We start from the raw sequence: 20,258 nt of genomic DNA on the forward strand, positions 1-20,258 counted from the left end.
AAGAGCTTTAGCTTCTGTGGCTTGAAGGTATTAATATCTATCATATTAGAAATTTAAAATGAGAAACTTATCAAATGTTCAATCATTAATTCATTTTAAATTAATAAATTTATTGTTAGGGTAACCAATAAAATTGTAATGGAAACTGTATTTTTCCAAAAAAAAAAAAAAAAACTATATTTTTCTGGTAAGACTAGTGATATCCGTCTGCCTAATAGAAGACACTGGATTCTCATATCTGGTTCTGCACTGAGCTTCACATATGTTGTTTAGTTGAAGTATATGAAGAAAATCCAGCCTCACACAAATAGGCAGTTGGGAAATGGAGGACCATATGGACCCTTAAAGAGTCTGAGGAGTCCCCAAGGTCCCAGGATCACACTTTGAGAACCACTGCTTCAGGATATTAGGAGATAATTCTTCACAGAACCCCAGCTGAGAAAACCTGGAAGGGTCTTCTGTTGCTTCAAAGATCATATTCTCTAAACTAGTAAATGAGATATAAAATACATGGGATTTAATCATCATATACCCGTGGCCTATTTTTCTCAAGTCACTCAGTTTGTTTCTCACTTGTCATGTGTAGTAGCCATTGAAAGAAGAAACCTTAGAGAACATCCAGTCTGTGAAGACCCCCTAGACCAAGCAAGTTGCTGAAGGCTCTTGCGGGACCTGGGTTTCCTGATATTTCCTGTGTGTCACAGTTGTCCCTTAAATAATAACCCTACATTTCTGTCTGGTCCTGTCCTTGAATTGTCCACTTGACTCTGGGTTCTTGTACTTTTTTGCCTCCTCTTCCTCAGTGAAGATTAATACTTTCACTATTCCTTAGGGGTTTCCCACGTGAGCCTCAAGCATCTCAAAACTTTTGATTTGCATTCTCTCAGGCAGCATCTCAAAACTGCATGGAAAAGATCAAAATAAAATACACAAAGTCTCTTTTTTCTTAGAGGTTTAAAATTAATAATCTCCAACCAAAAGGAAATATTTTCTACTTCTATATTAAAAGACTCTCTCTTCTTATTTTTGAGACAGGGTCTCACTCTGTAACTCAGGCTGTAGTGCAGTGGCACAGTCATAGCTCATTGCAGCCTCAAACTCCTGGGCTCAAGCAATCCTCCCACCTCAGTCTCCTGAATAGCTGGTACTATAGGCGTTCACCACCACACCTAGCTGTTTCTTTTTTTCAGAACTGATTTACATAAACTGTGTTACTCGTTTTAGCTTATAACCTTGTGTAACACACACCTTTCCATTGTGTAATGTGAACCAGACTACTTGTTGTTCTTCAGTAAACATATTTTTCATTCCTTATACTTTTGTATAACTACTTGCATTGCTTGAAGTGCCTTTTTGTTTGCTTTTCCATTGAAAGCAGCTAAGATGTCAGCTCTTTTGTGAAGACTTTTTGATCCCCATGGAAATAACTTACTCTTCCTGTAATATTTTGTGCATATCCCTGTTGTTACTGTGATCCCATTGTCATAGCTTTTTGTTCACATATCTCCCCTTCTCAGAATAAGCGTTAAGGGAGGAGGAACCACCTATATCTTATGCAACTTTGTATCCTGTATTCTTAGCTTGGTGACTGATACATACAGTGTTTGGTAAATTTTACTTAATGAATGAATAGAGAATCTCATTCTGTCTAAACAACTTACAGGGTCACTGGCTGTGTTCAGGAGACATCATCTACTAAAGTACATGGTTTTGGAAAGGAAAGATTAATACAGTAATGATAATTATGTGATATTTTAGGCATAAACCACTTCATTGTCTTGAGGTTATTTTAGTTTATTCACTTGTTCTTCTATTCTTAAAGTAGTCCCTTAAATAATCTGTGTTTTTTGAAAATTGAGTAAGCCATTCATTTCCTAGTTGTCTCTTTTGTAGATTAATTCATCATGCATTCTTTTGATAGAAGCCTGGTTTTTTGTTTTTGTTTTTGTTTTCTTAGCTTGGGTTGATTTCTTTATACAACAATAAACTTTCAAAATAAATCTAAAATAAGTTCTTACGCTGGACAGTATGAGAAGGGAATAGAAAAAGAACTCTTTTTTGTGTTCCTCTAGGAGAGCAGAGGGCTCATTTTCTTTCCTCTGTATCTGAGAGAGACTGTGGTCCCTTTAAAGACATCATAATGCCCAAGAACTCAAGCACTTCTACAAGGAGAGCTCCAGGAACCAATGGCCTGTTCCAGATTTAAAGGACTGTTCTAAAAAAGTGTAACTTATTTCTTTTGGAGGTTGTTTCTTGAGTCTTGGTTTATAGTTTTCCTTTTTTGTTATTTTTTGTTTTGGTTTTGTTTGGTTTGGTTTGGTTTTGAGACAGTGTCTTACTCTGTCGCCCAGGCTTGAGTGGAGTGGCACAATCATGGCTTACTGCAGCCTCAAATGCCTGGCCTCAAGCGATCCTCCCACCTCAGCCTCTTGAGTGGCTGGGACTACACATGCAGGCCACGATGTGCAGCTCATTTTTTAAATTTTTTGTAGAGATGGAGTCTCACTGTGTTTCTGGTCAGGCTTTTCTCTTATTTTCATTGACTTTCTTTTTACTTCATACCCAACCTCCAAAACTTTTTAATAAATGTAATCTAATACACATTAAGGCTGATCTCACACTTAGTTTATATCTGAGTGAAACAGGATTTTCCATACCATTAATGTTTTACAATGTGTCTATACATTTGGATAGCCAGTTACATTTTTGGTAGCAAGGGTTATGTCTATTCATGACCCAGAATGTTTACAAAACCATCCTAGAGTCCTTCAGGGGAAAATTAGTAAAATATTATTTGTTTCATCAGCCTTATAGAAATGAAGTTTTCCCTTCAAGGGAAAACTTGTCTTAGTATCTTAGCATATTTATCATTTTTATCTTCAAAAATTTAAAACAAGGAGTTTTCCTTGCAAAATTTTCACATCCACCACCTTTGCTTTCTTTTGCAAATAGTGAGGATAGCTGCCAGCAGATACTCCTTGGAGGCCTTAAGGCTATCAATCAGTATCACAGCTGGAAGCAATGATAAGAGTCTGTCAGTGCCTCCCTTAAAGCACTGACACTTGACCCTGTACTGAGTTACTTTTTTTTTCATTTATTAAAAGCCAAACCTGTAAATATTATTCTTCTGCCAGGGGAAGTCAAAGAAGAAACATATGTTGCCCCTGGTTTCTGTTCATTGGCAGAAAGGGCAGAAGTGTGTTCTCACTGTTAGACCTTGGCTAGCCATTACCGCCTTGTTCTGCTCGTGCTCTTTGTCTCTGGCCTTCTGTCACTCTTCCAGCATATCCAAATATGTTTGATTTCCCAGCCCCTCTAAAAAAGTTTGTAATATGGATATTTTAGTTAAGTTCATATATCTACTCAGCTTTCCTAGAAATATTTCTATTTTTAGATGTCTTTTATCAAGTTAGTCAAATTTTGACAAAATTGTATGAAAACTAACACACTAAGTTTCTTCTCAGCAAATCACAGGCATATTTTTTTCTCCTTTGAAAAACGTGTTACTTTATACTCTTGATTTACTGTTTCTGAAAATTGAATGCTATTTTGTTTCAATGCATCAGTAAGGATGGATGACCAGATGTGGTGAGCCAGGGAAAGGGCCTGGAACCCTGAGGCCTGGAAACAATCCTGCCTTCACTGCTGTCTTTCCTCTCTGCTCCCATTACTGTCACTTCTTCCTTCTTCCCCCCTCTATCCCCCCAGCCAGAAGTTGAGAGGCTTAGAGCTGCAGCTGTTCTGCCTCCTTAGGCAGCTGTTCATCTACATTTTCTTGAACAACTGCAGGGACAGGAAACTGTCTTAGACATTTCATTCTACTTCAGTGATTACCTCCTACCTGTGGTCTCCAGTTTTTTTTTTTACATTGCAGCACTAAAAGGATCTGACGTCAGTGATCATACCCTGTTTTATCTTTTTTTTTTCTTTTCTTTTTTTGAGACAGGGTCTTGCCCTGTCACCCAGGCTGGAGTACACTGGTGTGATCAAGGTTCACCGCAGCCTCCACCTCAGCCTTCCTAGTACCTGGAACTAGAGGCACATACCACCACTCCCGGCTAATTTTTTTTTATTTTGTAGAGATAGTATTTTGCCATGTTCCCAAGGCTGGTCACAAACTCCTGGGCTAAAGCAGTCTGCCATCGTTGGCCTACCAAAGTGCTGGGATTAGAACATGAGCCACTGTGCCCAACTAAGCCTTTTTTCCAAAGTAAATATCCTCAAATTTTTTAAAGCATTCAGCTTCTACTGTTTTTTCTAGGCATTTCTACCCATTGTTTCTCTTCTCAGGATCCCAGAACTAAATAGTCCAGGTTGATTTTTTCATCACCCTTTTGGACAGTCAGACAGCATAAAAATCACATTGATTATTACTGATCTTCCTGTCACCCAAAATAGAAGTTTTGTACATGCATGTAGATTTCAAAATCTTTCCCCTCAGTGACAGCAGTTCCTTGATAAATGTCTGAATTTTTAAGTTGAGTCTGCTAAGTAAAGTAACTGAGATCTAATGCTTGGGCAAGGCACAGTTTGTTTGACTATTGTTTAGAAATCCTTCTTTCCTTCTTTTGGTTCTTATCTGTGTTCTACATAGCTGGAGTTGTTAGATAAATAACTCGCAATGCAAGTAAGAGAAGTATTACTATAACATTGATTCTCACAAATTTTCTCACTTTATTGACTCTTTGGAATCAATCCAGGTAACATATTTGAGTGCCTACTATAAATATACTTTAGTGGCCAGGCACGGTGGCTCACACCTATAATCCCAGCACGGTAGGAGGCCGAGGTAGGTGGATCACCTGAAGTCAGAAGTTCAAGACCAGCCTGGCCATCATGGCAAAACCCCATCTCTATTAAAAGTACAAAAATTAGCTGGGTGTGGTGGCAGGCGCCTGTAATCCCAGCTACTCAGGAGGCTGAGACAGGAGAATGGTTTGAACCTGGGAGGTTGCAATGAGCTGAGATCGCACCATTGCACTCCAGCATGGGTGACAAGAGTGAGATTCGGTCTCCCCCTGCAAAAAAAAAACTGTGTGTGTGTGTATGTATATAGTATTCTTAGTTAAGCTGTCTTTCAAGGATAACTAAAGAAGAAAAAAGATAAGTGTTTGAGTAGTATCTTCATTTTATCTAATGAATTGTGTTAGAACCAAATGACCACATGAAAGTGCTTTTGGATTTGTGAGGAGAAAAGGATAACTGTGGGCTGTGGTAGACGAGCTTTCCCAGCTTTGTGAAGGAATTAGGGCTTGAGCTGGTCCTCAAAGGAAATGGAAATTGGATAGGTGGAGAGAGAAGAAAATAGTTTTTCAGGCAAGCAGTTAAACAGTGGCATAAAAGCAGGAATTTTCAGACTATAGGCAACATATCAGTAGAAAACAATGGATTGTATGAACCAGACTTTGATCGAATATGAAAAAATTCTTGTGAGACAAGTAGAGATCTGATTCACAAGAGCTTAGGACTTTAATTGAGGGTATTTAGAGATTTTTGAACTATAGCTTAATATGTATAAAGTTATATTTTATGGGGTAGAAGAGGAAGAAGAGTTAAGATTACTACTAGTTGCCAGCCTGGTTACTACAAAAATTGCTATTCACCAAAAGACTCAGACGCGTAAGAAAGCCAATTTGAGGGATTCTTTATCTGGCAGTTAGAAATAAGTTTTAAAATTATGGTGCAAAGGACCAATTTTAATTTAGTAATCCTTACATGAAAGATGAAGCGGAAGACTTATTTTGCACAAATGTTACATGACTCTGATTTAATATTAAACATCACTAAAAATGAGCATGTTCTTTATCTCTTAGGCGGACTTGTTCTGCTCTACTTTTTTGCATCTCTGAGTATCTTGGGAAATTTTTTTTTTTTTTTGAGATGGAGTCCCAACTTGTCACCCAGGCTGGAATGCAGTGGCAAGATCTCAGCTCACTGCAACCTCTGCCTCCCAGGTTCAAGTGATTCTTCTGCCTCAGCCTCCAGAATAGCTGGGATTACAGGAGCATACCACCATGCCTGGCTAATTTTTGTAGTTTTAGTACAGACGGGGTTTTGCCATGTTGGCCAGGCTGGTATCAAACTCCTGACCTGTCCTCAGGTGATCCGCCTGCCTTAGCCTTCCAAAGTGCTGGGATTACAGGCGTGAGCCATTATGCCCGGCCAATCTTGTGGATTTTTAAATAAATCTAAGAGTTATATTGTGAGCCAAGAGAACTTAACTGTCCACTCTGGCCACCCCACCCCAAGTTTCTTTTGTGGTACAATTCACTTATGCAGTCATTTCTTTTAAATACAAAGAATTCTGTATCCCGTTTGGTTTCAAGCTTTCAAAATCTCTGTTAACCAAGAGTTTATAATGAAGAGGATCAAACACATTTATAATACCTTAGTTAACATTTTTGTTTCACTTAAAACAATATAGGTTAATCCAAGTTTGGATAGGTATATATTAAAGTGCTTTTAAAAAATCAGATTACTTTGCTTTTATATGTCAAGGTAGTTAACCTTTGGGCTAACTTTATGCAGTTAGTTGTTATATAACAGTTTATTTATAGTTAGAGAAGCCATACTATGAAAAAAAAACTTCTCTGGGCAAGATTTATTTCAAGGCTACTAACACCATTACCAAAGAGAATAGGCCAGAGTTTGTGATAGTTTTCATATTAAGTAGTCTCAAGAATTTGTAAACTATTGTGAATACTCATGTATTTATTATTAAATAATCATGGATTTTTAAGATGCATAGCTACAGTCATAGTCTTCAGTGGAAATTATGTTTTTTTATTTGCTTGAACTTTTTTTTAATTTTGTAGTGGGCAGAAGTCTAGATTCAAATGTATTGTGTAAGTTATTTGTATTTTGGAACATGTGTTTTGTTCTTTGCAAAACAGATCAGAAGGAATGAGAATGGTTATAGAAATTTGCTTTTCTCTTTTTTTTTTTTTTTTTTTTTTTTTTTTGAGACAGAGTTTCGCTCTTGTTACCCATTACCCAGGCTGGAGTGCAATGGTGCGATCTCGGCTCACCGCAACCTCCGCCTTCTGGGTTCAGGCAATTCTCCTGCCTCAGCCTCCTAAGTAGCTGGGATTACAGGCACGCGCCACCATGCCCAGCTAATTTTTTGTATTTTTAGTAGAGACGGGGTTTCGCCATGTTGACCGGGATGGTCTCGATCTCTTGACCTCGTGATTACCCGCCTCGGCCTCCCAAAGTGCTGGGATTACAGGCGTGAGCCACCGCGCCCGGCCTTTTTTTCTAAATTTATTTTGTCTTTTACTCTCTTACTGTATCTTATCTAGGCTCTAAACCGGAAGTTTTAGATCTTATAGTAGTGGTTTTCTAGCAATGTATTTTTAATTCATCCCACAGAATGTTCCTGCAGAGATTGTTTTAAAGGACTTTTACCTTTCCTTGATGATGAGCCATGGGTGATATTAGAGCTGTAAACCTGATTTTATTTTGAACTAATAAAATATGTGTCTTTTTTGTATTACAGTAGTTACTCCTTCTCCAAGGGGAATACGTGCTAACACCCCCGGAAGATGCCTGAAATTGCAGATAATGCTGGACTCTATATATACTATTTTTTAAATCCAATAACAGAGGTGGCTGCAGTTTAAGCATCCCTAATTTGAAAATCCCAAATTTTTTGAGTTTCTATGTGACACTCAGAGGAGATGTACATTGGTGCATTTTGAATTTTGGTTTTCAGATTAGGAATGCTCAACTGATAAGTAAAATGCAAATATTCTAAAATCTGAAATGTTTCTGGTTCAAAGCATTTAGGATAAGGAGTGCTCAACCTGTACTAACTGACTACCAGGCAGGTAGGATAGTGTATACAGTGAAAATAGGCTGGACAAAGGGATGATTCATATCCCCAGCAGGATGGAGCAGCAGGACAGTGGGAGACTTTTTTCACACTACTCAGAGTATACAATTTAAAACTTAGGAATTATTATTTCTAGACTTTTCCATTTAATATTTTCAGATTGCAGTTGACCACCAGTCACTGAAATCTCAAAAAGTAAAACTGCAAATAAGAGGGGACTACTGTAGCTAACACAGAATCCTTTCTTGGTACATAGGATTTACAATGAAATTAATCCCTAAAAATCTAGTCCTTATTTTTCCTGTGCTAAGCAGTTAATGAAGATACTCCCTGCTGGTGTGCCTTTAGAACAGTGAATTTGGCTGGGAAGTAGTTCACACCTGTAACCCCAGCACTTTTAGGAGGCTTAGGCAGATTGATTACTTAAAGTCCAGTAGTTCGAATGGTGAAACCTGGTCTAAATAAATAAGATATCTTCTAGTTTTTTTTTGTTGTTCTTTTTTTTTTTTTAAGGAGACAGGACCTCATCTGTTGCCCAGGCTGGAATGCAGTGGTGTGATCATAGCTCACTGTAGCCTCGAACTTCTTGGCTCAAGTGATCCTCCCACTTCAACCTCCCAAGTAGCTGGGACTGCATGTGTGAGCCACCACACTCAGCTAATTTTTAAAAATTTTTTGTAGAAACAGGGTCTCGCCATGTTGGCCAGGCTGGTTTTGAACTCCTGGCCTCAAGCAGTACTCCCACCTCAGTCTCCCAAAAGTGGCATGAGCCACTATACCTGGCTGTCTTGTAGTTTAACCTAAGCCATGTAAAATGATTTGGCTATTTTTACATAGCCTTTTTATGTGATGGCTTTCTCACTGTCTAATTTAGCATGACATTATTCTAACTGCCAAAATGCCAACCCAAGAGAGAGTCTAATTGTTAGTTTCCACATAGGAGAAGTTATTTGCATTGAATCGTAGCACATTCGGATTTACAGATGTCCAATCAGATAGGATGGAGTACTGATTTATGCATATAAGTAAGACATTAGGATTTCTTCTTTCACTTGTTTTTGTTTTTTTGTTTTTGTTTTTCGAAACAAGGTCTTGCTCTGTTAGCAAGGCTGGAGTACAGTGGTGCAATTACATCTCACTGCAACCTCCGCCACCTGGGCTCAGATGATCCCTCCACCTCAGCCTCCCAAGTAGCTGGGGTGCACCACCACAGTTGGCTAATTTTTGTATTTTTAGTAGAGACAGGGTTTTGTCATGTTGCCCAGGCTGGTCTTAACCCATTTATATGGAAGGTTGCAAAATTTTTTTGTGAAAAATCAGACCTTGGCCATGACCTTGAGCAGTAAGATATAAATAACTCCCACAAGCTTAGCATTCAATGGAACACTAGGCATAAATAGGTTAAACTGCCAGGCTCAAGCGATCCGCCAACATTGGCCTCCCAAAGTGCTGGGATTACATGCGTGAGCCACCATGCCCAACCTATTCTTCCACTTTTGCACTCAACAGGCTTTCTCTGAATGCCTGCTATGTGCCAGACCCCGTGCCTAGCACATACTTAGTCACATGCCAGGGGTAGGGGGTGTGGTAGGGAGGGAGTATAGAGGAAGGGCCAGCAAGAGCAAGGTATTGTAGAGTGTTGAGTGTTAAACAGGGCAGAACATGAGCTGTCCATGTGCATTCTGAGGATGGGAAGGGCTAAATATTTACAAGATCAGAACTCAGAACGTGTAAACATCAATATTTTTCAAGTTAGTGGATTTTGAATATAAAAATCATTAAAATTGGCTTTATGTTTACTTAATAAAAATGCTTAGGTTTTTGCAAAAGTAGAAAAAGAAGGGATTAAAAATGGAAAAACTTACAAGAACTGTCTCAGTTTTAAACTCAGAGACAACAGTCACATTCCTCACCAGCAATTCTTAAATAAAACAAAATTAGTACCATGAGTAAAAGAAAAATTACCTAGCTTTGCATAATCTCTTTTTTCTGTTTCACAAGTGAATATAAAGATAACATTTACATCCTGTTGCATTTTGACAAGCATTATATATCAAATACAGAGAAAATTGATTAAGTGTGGAGAAAAAAATTATATAAATTAAATTTAGAACCATTTTGTTTTTCATAATAAAATGATTGCTCAAAGAATTCCATTTGATGACTGTTGAAAGCTCACTGCAGTTTATGATATAACTGATAAAATCTGCATCCTTGGCCTTCCAACAACCTTTACACCAGCAGATGGTGGGCGTAAAGATGTCATTCATCATTTATTTACAATGGGCTTTATTTATTCTAGTGTCAACAGCTGCCCCAGGGAGTGGGTTATTGAATTCAAATGTGGGGCTCTGGGTTATTTGCTTCCTTTCAAATTTGTCTTCAGAGCTTAGTTGCTAGGAGTCCATTCTGTCCTTTAATAATGATTCGTGTATTGTGAAGCCATTCAGTAAATTGGGTTGTCAGGGATTGCCAAAAAGGGTTTAGAGGTCTTGCAGGGTGGGGAGGTTGCCAGAGTGGCTGCATGTGCATCTGGTTGTCTTAAGCAATAGTGATATTTTGTAACTTTTTCTTAAGACTGGTGAAGTTTTCTTCTTTCCCTTTATGCACTCCTTTCCTACCTGCCCGTATTCTGTATATGAATAATATGAAAATGTAGAGGACATTGTATTAAAGCAAACTCTCAACTTTTTCTTTCTTCACAGGCAGGGCAAGAATCCTTTCGTTCCATCACAAGGTCATACTACAGAGGTGCAGCAGGAGCTTTACTAGTTTATGATATTACAAGGTGAGAACTTGAAAACTTTGCAATTCAGTAGTTGATATAGAGAATTTTTCTAATTAAATTTGGTTAACAGTAATAAAAGAATAGCTTAGCCTTTCTGCCCTGGCTACTCACCTTTAAAACTGTGCGTTGAGTCAAATTTAAATTTACTACAGAAACCTGCAACTGAATTGTTTTTCTTATCTGAATAAACACCCTTAAATTGATGAATTTTATCAATATCATTTATTCATTGGAATTTTCTAAAGTGTAGTTACATTTAATATATAAACTGAAGTGTAATGCTGCTTAAAACTACTTTTCGTTACATAAGTGGATATGGCTAAAAATGGTTCTCTTTAATAATATATATATTGTCTATTGTATAATACTAAGGGAAATGCTTTGAACATAGTAATTAAATTATTATTTATGTTTAGGAGAGATACATTCAACCACTTGACAACCTGGTTAGAAGATGCCCGCCAGCATTCCAATTCCAACATGGTCATTATGCTTATTGGAAATAAAAGGTAAAAAGGATAATTTAGAGCTTATATTGCATTAATGATGAAGACTATACTGTTTATGTGACTACTTTCCTTAACCTTTGTTCAAATATAAGTTACTAGCCTCTTAAATTAAAAAATTTCAGAAATTCTAAGAATTTCTTTTGATTTTTTTTTTTTTTATTACTTGTGACTTTTTTTGGCATATGACAGTTTACAAGGGTCCCTGTTGCATTATACATCACACTGAGTAAGAATCGTTTAGCCATCTACATTCAATCTTACTGGGTAATATTTTTCTCAAATTATAATTCCCAACACTTACTTTACCTGTGACAGAAGGATTCTTTTGATTTTTAAAATGCCGATAATAAACTTTGTTGGAAATTATTACTGTTGTTATTTGAAATAGTTTTTGTGTAAAGAAATACTTTAAAAAGTAATCTGATGGAGTTTTATCAGATTACTGATATAAAGTAAAACCCACTGATTTATTTGGAGAGATGGATTGAACATCCTTGTACTCTCAATTTAAAGTGCTAGTATATGGGAAAACATATTTGCTTGGCCAGTTTCCATAAACTTCCAAGAATATGAGAAAGTTTTGACTAATTTTGGTAGAAACTTACAGTGATAAGAAAATATTAAAGTATTTTCAAAATGTTAGGCACCATTCTTTTTGTTTTGTTTTGTTTTTTTGAGACAGGGTCTCACTCTTATTACCCAAGCTAGAGTACAGTGGTGTGATCATAGCTTACTGCAGCTTTGGCCTCCCAGGATCAAGTAATCCTCCTGCCTTAGCCTCCCAAGAGGCTGAGGCTACAGGCAGGCACCACCAAGCCCAGTTAATTTTTTTATTTCTTGCAAAGAAAGGGTCTCACTTTGTTACCCAGGCTGATCTCAGGCTCCTAACCTCAAGTGATTCTCCCACCTGGGCCTCCTAAAATACTGGGATTACAGGGATAAGTCACCACATCCAGTTCATTCATTCTTTAGGGTTCTATTAATAAAATACTGTTAAGAGATGCTGTTTTTAGAGAGGTAAAATCATGACTTTTATGAGCACATCTCAAAACTTTTATCTCATTAATTAACAAGATAAGGAAACTGGTAAGATATTTCAACCAGTTCAAAAGGGAACTCAAAGTACCACACATTCATAGTAAAATAAGGAATACTGAAATGAATTTACAAGATGGACATAAAACTGAACAATATTCGAAGGGTAGTAATTGTATTCCACGGGACACAGTCTGCATTTTTATGGACAGGAATTATTTGTGCTTATATCTATTTCCCACAAGTTAGCTTCTCTGTTTTTCTGCAATCCTTGAACATGTGTGAGATGCAGTTAAAAATAGTACTATTAAGAAAAATTTTAAATGAACAGTCTAGGGTCAGGTGCAGTGGCTCACACCTGTGATCCCAACACATTGGGAGGCCCAGGTAGGAGGATTCCTTGATCCCAGGAGTTCAAGATCAGCCTGGGCAACACAAGGAGACCCCATCTTTACCAATTTAAAAATTTAGCTAGACATGATGGTGCATTCCTGTGGTTCCAGCTCTCAGGAGGCTGAGGTTGGAGAATCACTTGAGCCCAGTTGAAGCTGCAGTGAACTGTGTTCATGCCACTGTACTCCAGCCTGGGCAACAGAGCAAGACCTTCTCTCAAAAAAAAAAAAAAAAAAAACAAAGAAAGTAGACTATTTTTTACCTTAAGAAACTAGAATAAGAGCAAATCAAACTCAAGGAAAGCCTCCCCAACCCCTGCAAAAAAAAAAAAAAAAAAAAGATGATAAAAAAACAGTGAAACCAGAAGCTAGTTCTCGAGAAGATAAAATAAAATAGATACTGATCAGAGAAAAAGACAAACATTAGCAATATTAGGAAAGAAAGGTTGACATCACCATAGATTGAAAAAAAAAGAGAGAGAATATTGTAAACAGACTTAGTAAATAAAGAGATACAACTTTCTTCATGGATTGTAAAACTAAGTATTTTTAAGACATCTTATCAAATTTATCGAAAAATTTGTTGAAGGACAGGTACAGCGGCTCACACCTGTAGTCCCAGCACTTTGGGAGGCTAAGGCATAGTGGCACAAGCCTTTAGCCCTACTTACTCAGGAAGCAGAGGTGAGAGGATCACTTGAGTCCAGGAGCTCGAGGTTGTAGTGAGCTATGATTGTGCCAGCTGCACTCCTGCCTGGGCAAAAGAGTTACAGACATCTGTGTTTCCTAGCCATTTTACTCCCAAATGTTTACCCAACATAAATACGTTTTCATGTGTCCACAGAATTATGTACAAATTTTCATACAAGCTTTATTTGTAGTAGCCTCAAACTGGAAACAACCCACATATTGATTAACAGGTGAATGGAAAAATAAATCGTGATATAGCCTTACAACAGACTACAACTCAACTATAAAGAGGAATGAACTATTGATACATGCAACAAAATGGATGATTCTTAAAATAATTAGAGTGAAAAAACTTAGATCAAAAATACCATGTGATTACATTTATATAAAATCCTGATAAATGCAGACTAATCTGTAGTGGCAGAAAGCGGATCATCAGCTGTCTAGGGTACAGGGGCAAGAAGGGATGGATTACAATGGGAGTATGAGGAAAGTGTTGGGAGACTGATGGCTTTACAGGCATACATATCTCAAAACTCAACAGATACTGCATTTAAGTACAACTTGTTTTATGTCTGTTACATCTCAAAAAAGCTATAAAAAAGCTAATGTAAAACATCATTATACTGTATAGATTTTGGAGTGTTTAATAGAAATTGAGATTTGCTATTAAGAGAAAATATTTAATTAAGTGATATTTACATTATAAAAAGCTAAACATTGCTTACTTCTTTGTGTAGAGAAGAAACTTACTACACTTTATGTAGTATTCTCTGAAGATGATATTCTCTGAAGGCCTTTCTTGTATATTTTCCACATTTAAGTCATCTCACTAAGCCTTTTTAAGGTTAAGGCTGTTGGAGAGAAGCTTTAGTCTTTCTACAATGGAAATAGTTATTCTGCCTTTCAAGGTATGAAATAATAGGAGGAGAATACTTGGAGAATAAAGAGAATTTTTATCCTTTTACCGATTTTTTCCTTGTGTCTGGAAACATAATGAATGACAGCTTATTGGTGGCTTAAATTTGACTGCTGACCACTAGGAGCTGATAGTTCAAATGTGAAAAGAAATATAGTATGTAACCAGGAGATGTTTCTGATGATTGTAGGTGGGTGACCTTTAAAATTAGGAGTATAATGAACAAGCAAGAACAGAGAGAAATAAATGAGATTATTATTTTTAGATGACGTGAATTGTGGGTAGACATCATAACAGGGAATAAGCAATTTTTGAATTAGAGGCATTAAGCAGTAGGGAGCCAGTGAAGGGCAGTGACTTAGTCAGAACAACAGATGACACAGATTTTTCTTACTATGGCATTTTACTAATAAATTGGTTATATAAGAAATAGGAAGTAGAGATTTAAAAGATGAAAGTATTTTAATAGTATAAGGATTGTATTACAAACCCTAAACAAAAAGGGGACATGAGTTGATAGATATTTGAGTAACGTAAGAACTTAAGTGGGATTCAAAGGGAGTGAACAAAGACAATGTGATGTAATGCCTGGAAAACTGGTGTTTTTAAAACTTTGTACTAAGTATATAAAATACTACGGCTTTTGAGTTTTTTCGCTTGACCTAAATATATATGTGTGTGTATATATATATATATATTTTTTTTTTTTTTTTCCCCTTCTTCAGATGGAGTCTCGCTCTGTCCCACAGGCTGGAGTGCAATGGCACAATCTCGGCTCACTGCAACCTCTGCCTCCCGGGTTCAAGCGATTCTCCTACCTAAGCCTCATGAGTAGCTGGGATTTCAGGCGCGTGCCACCATGCCCGGCTAATTTTTGTATTTTTAGTAGAGACAGGGTGTCAAGTTCAAGACCATGTTGGTCAGGCTGGTCTTGAACTCCTGACCTCGTGATACTCCCACCTCAGCCTCCCAAACTGCTGGGATTATAGGCATGAGCCACTGCGCCCGGCCAATAAATGTATTTTACATCATGACCTAGTATATAAATTGTGCATATACCTACATATATAACAAAATTTTAATAAATTTTACCTATATACATAAGTTCCATTATGCAGTACATGGAACTTATGTATATAGGTGATACACTCTGATATTTTATATTGTTTTTATTTTTGGTTTGTTGGGTTTTTTTTTTTTTTTTTTCTTTTTTTTGAGACAGAGCCTCGATCTGTCGCCCAGGCTGGAGCGCAATGACACAATCTTGGGTCAAGCAATTCTCCTGCTTCAGCTTCCTGAGGAACTGGGATTACAGACACCTGCCATTATGCCCAGCTAATTTTTGTATTTTTGTAGATACAGGGTTTCACCATATTGACCAGGCTGGTCTTCAACTCCTGACCTCAGGTGATCCACTTGCCTCAGCCTCCCAAAATGCTGAGATTTACAGGTGTGAGCCACTGCACCCGGCCTATTTCTTTTTTTAAAAAAATTCTGATTGTTTCCTACTGATGTGATTTTTACAATTCACTGAGTCATGGCACAGTTTGAAAAATACTACCCAAGCTGAACTCAGTGGCTCATACCTGTAATCCCAGCAATTAGGAAGGCTAAAGTGGTAGGATCACTTGAGTCCAGGAGTTCAAGACCAGTCTGGGCAACATAGTGAGACTGTCTCTCAAAGAAAAAGAAAACTGCCCTGGAAAAGCCTTGGCACATGTATACACAAAAAACTGAATAAAATTTTTATTGTAACATTGTTTATAATAATGAAAAATTATAAGTAACTTTGTCTCATGGAAAATTTAAATTGTATTATATTCATTCAGTAGACTATAATACAGCAGTAAAAAAAATAAACTAGATCTACATGTATTGTATGGATAAACTTGAAAAACATAATGTTGACTAAAGTTAACAAGTTGTAAAACAGTAGCTACATCTGAATTTTTGAAAACATGGAAAGGAAATACTATTTATGGTTATAAACATGAGTATAAATGCAAAAACGTGCATGAGAATGAAAACACCAAAATCAGGTAGTGGTTACCTTTAGGGTAAGAGGGAGAATGGGATCAGAGACACATACACAGGTGGTGATTCTGCTATTGCTGATTTTATTTCTTAAAAGAAACCTGAAATCTGGCAAATATTATGTCAAGGCTAGCTGGAAGTATGTAGATATTATATTATCCTACATCTTTTTCGATGTATAAATATGTAGTAGTAAATAATATCTAAATAAAAAGTAGTAAATATGATCATAGTTTTTTAACTTTTACAATAAAACACACTTTGAAAGAGACTGCTACTCCCCTCCCTGCCACCAACCTCACTAATACCCTTCTTTCATTGGAAATTTCTAGCTTACACTTTCTTCTTCTTTCTCCTTTTATCTCTCTCTCTCCTCCCTCCCTCCCTCTCTCTTTCTCTGTCTATATCAGTTTTGCTTTAAGAAGAAACTGGAAATTAAACAAACTGAGATCAGTTACCTAATGTCTCTTTAGTACTTTGGATTTTACTAAACAATTTCCTATAGTTTCTGAGAGCTATTTTGATCACATTCATAGAAACCCAGTCAGTCTGGCCAATCAAGGAGGATAGTATAGTCCGGCTCTTTCAAATTATGTTTAGCAAAATGACTCTCTTCTGTGGGAATCCACTGTACTCAAAATATAGGTATTGGACTAGAGGCTCTCTTAAGTTATGGCTAGTTCTAACATTCTAGAACTCTAACACAGACTTCTTCTGTTGGATTGTTCTTTCAAACTAGACAGTATGTTCTAAGTACTAACCCTCATAATACCCAGAATAGTACAGTTAGTATGTTAAATATTAATTGAAAGAATGGTCATCACAACTTTGAATTCTATGGTGTACTTTATACAAATGCCTCTATTTGTACCACTTTGAATTCTATGGTGTACTTTATACAAATGCCTCTATTTGTACCATGTTGATTAATAATGTGACCCTTTCTTTCCCATATTTAGTGATTTAGAATCTAGAAGAGAAGTAAAAAAAGAAGAAGGTGAAGCTTTTGCACGAGAACATGGACTTATCTTCATGGAAACGTCTGCTAAGACTGCTTCCAATGTAGAAGAGGTAAATAAAAGGCCCTTTAAAATGTTCATCTTTTTACTTAAGAGAAATGTTTTATATATCTTCATTTTATTTGTTATTTATTTTAAGATTTTAGTCTGATGGTCTTCGAACATCATAAAGTAGGAAAATTTCTTCCCTTTAAAATGGCTTGTAACATTCATCTTCTGTCAGAATCTTATATTGAGCCTTCCCTTAAAGCCTGAATGCTTTCTTACATCTTTGTACATATTTTTCTTCCCTCTCTTTTCCTAAACAATTTTCTATAGTTTCTTAGAGTTATATTTTAATCACATTCATAGAAACTCAGTCAGTCTGGCCAATGGAGGAGGATAGTATAGTCCTGCTCTTTCAAATTATGTTGAGCAAAATGGCTTTCTTTGAGAATCCACTATACTCAAAGATATAAATATATTGGACTTTTTTGTGTTGCATGGGAGGGAAATAAAGAATGCTAATGAAATTTGGAAATGTTTCAAGACACCAAAATATTTGTAGCTATTTGTATCCACTTCTGCTTATTTTTTAAATTGTATTTGTTTTTTTAACTGTCAGTGTATTACCACATTACCACTTCTGCTTAAAATATTATGTTATTGATGTGTAACGTTTTACAAGGCATGAGAATTCTGTTTCATCTATTGAAGAAATTTGTATTATCTCAGTTATTTCCATTGGTCAACCTGAACTATTGGAACTTTTCTGAACACAGTGTATTCTTCTATGCTATATGTGTTTGGAGGTGGTATGTATATACATACTATAAATAGATGATTGCATAGTTGATCCTTTCTATGTATTGCTATACTCTTAGTTTATAAAAAGAGATAATGAAGCTAAGAAAAGTAGTAGCTTACCCAAAGTAATGCTTAGTTCCCAATTTCTGGATAAGAACAGCTTATAAAAGCAACTACAGAAAGTAGTTGTAAAAAACAAATGATTGAAGAATCACTGCTGTAAGGATAACAGAGGTCAGGGTCCTGGGCAACAGCTAGCATGTGTCTTCAACATAGTAAGCAGTCAGTAAATATTAAGAATGATACTTGAGGCTGGACGCAGTGTCTCATGCCTGTAATCCCAGCACTTTGGGAATCCAAGGCGGGCAGATCACTTGAGGTCAGGAGTTCAAGACCAGCCTGACCAACATGGTGAAACCCCATCTCTACTAAAAATACAAAAATTAGCTGGGCGTGGTGGCAGGCACCTGTAATCCCAGCTACTCAGGAGGCTGAGGCGGGAGAATCACTTGAACCCAGGAGGCAGAGGTTGCAGTGAGCTGAGATCTTTCCACTGCACTCCAGCTTGGGCGACAGAGTGAGACTCTGTCTCAGAAAAAAAAAGAATACTACTTTGGAGCTCTTCTTATTAACTCTTGAACCTAGAAATTGACTGCAGTGATTCTACAGCATTGGTATTTTCACTGAAGAATTCTTTCTTAGGTAAAATATTACAGTCATGTATAATATTTTACAATATAGTAGACAAGAAGAAGTCTCTAAATTATTTTTACTCCTACTTCAAGAACCCAAAGCAAAATCACAAAAAAGAAAAACCCAAAATAAATAGAAGGGAGGAAATATTAAAGAGCAAAGATCAATTAAGTTGAAAACAAAAACCAGTGAAACAGAGTTGGATTTTTTAAAAAACATCAGTAAAATTGACATACCTCTAGCCAAACTGACAGAAAAGGTACAAGTTACCAATGTCAGTAACAAAACAGAAGCTATCACTACAGATTCTCCAGACATAAAAGAGGTATTTAGGGAATGCCATGAATAGCTCTATCCACATAAATATGACAACTTAGATAAAATAGACAAGTTTATCCAAAAACATAAGCTGCCACAATCCAGCCAGTATGAAAAAGTTAATTTGAGCCTGGCCAACGTGGTGAAACCCTGTCTCTACTAAAAATACAAAAATTATCTGGACGTGGTGGCAGGAGCCTGTAATCTCAGCTACTCAGTAAACTGAGGCAGGGAATCACTTGAACCCAGGAGGTGGAGATTGCTGTGAGCCAAGATCTCACCATTGCATTCCAGCCTGGGCAACAGAGTGAGACTCCATCTCACACAAAAATAATAATAATAATAATACAGAGGAATCTATAATTGCCTTAAAACAAAAAGTTTAATCAAAACACAGCTGTACATACAACTTAAACTAATTAAATTCAGTCCTTTAACACCATGATGACAATTTTGAAAATGAAAATTCATCAGAAGAGGCCTCCCAACCACCATAAAATACTAATGTTAGAATATGAAAAATGGCTATAGAAGCTTAATGGTATTTTTATGAATTCTTAAAGAATACAGATTTTCTTTTTCAAATTGTTAAATTTTTGCTCATAGAACTTTTTCACAAGAGCTCTTTATGATGTCGCATTTCTGCAGAGAGCAAATTTTTATACAGATGGTTCCCTCCATATATGTTTAGCATATACCTAACAAATAATAATTAATGTTGAGATTTTTATTATGCATGAACTTTCTTTTTTTTCTCTTTTTTGAGATGGAATATTGCTCTCACCTAGGCTGGAGTGTGTTGGCGAAGTCTCGGCTTGCTGCAACCTCCACCTCCCAGGTTCAACCAATTTCTCCTGCCTCAGCCTCCCTGAGTAGCTGGAACTACAGACATACGCCACCATGTCTGGCTAATTTTTTGTATTTTTAGTAGAAAGAGGGTTTCACTAGGTTGCCCAGGATGGTTTCAAACTTCTAAGCTCAAGTGATCCACCCAGCGTATTATGCATAGACTTTCTTAATTACATTTTTCAGAAGTAGCTAAAGATGAAATTGTACTAATATTCTTTTTTTTTTTTTTTTTTTTTTTTTTTAGAAAAGGCAGTTAAGCTATATGGAATAAGAAAGTCCAGGTTAGAAGATAAACAAAACAAACCACATTCATTCACGATGTCTGCATGTCAGATTTTTAAGTAAAAGGCTTTTTTAGGACAGTACACTTTTATTCATTAGCTTATTTTTCT

At 36.6% G+C, this 20,258-nt stretch overlaps 1 protein-coding gene across 1 annotated transcript in view; it reads left to right on the forward strand.

Moving 5' to 3' along the window:
- RAB2A (RAB2A, member RAS oncogene family) overlaps nt 1-20,258 on the forward strand; it is an 83,128-nt gene that overhangs the window by 42,034 nt on the left and 20,836 nt on the right. The window contains exons 4-6 of the mRNA XM_012463734.2: nt 10,540-10,622; nt 11,039-11,131; nt 17,161-17,272. Of these exons, the coding sequence (XP_012319157.1) occupies nt 10,540-10,622; nt 11,039-11,131; nt 17,161-17,272 (288 nt within the window). The remainder of the gene's footprint in view (nt 1-10,539; nt 10,623-11,038; nt 11,132-17,160; nt 17,273-20,258) is intronic.

This window comes from Aotus nancymaae, unplaced genomic scaffold (genome assembly GCF_030222135.1).
Source record: "Aotus nancymaae isolate 86718 unplaced genomic scaffold, 86718_ANA_hifiasm-v0.15.2.pri h1tg000036l, whole genome shotgun sequence".
NCBI classification, from domain to species: Eukaryota; Metazoa; Chordata; class Mammalia; order Primates; family Aotidae; genus Aotus; species Aotus nancymaae.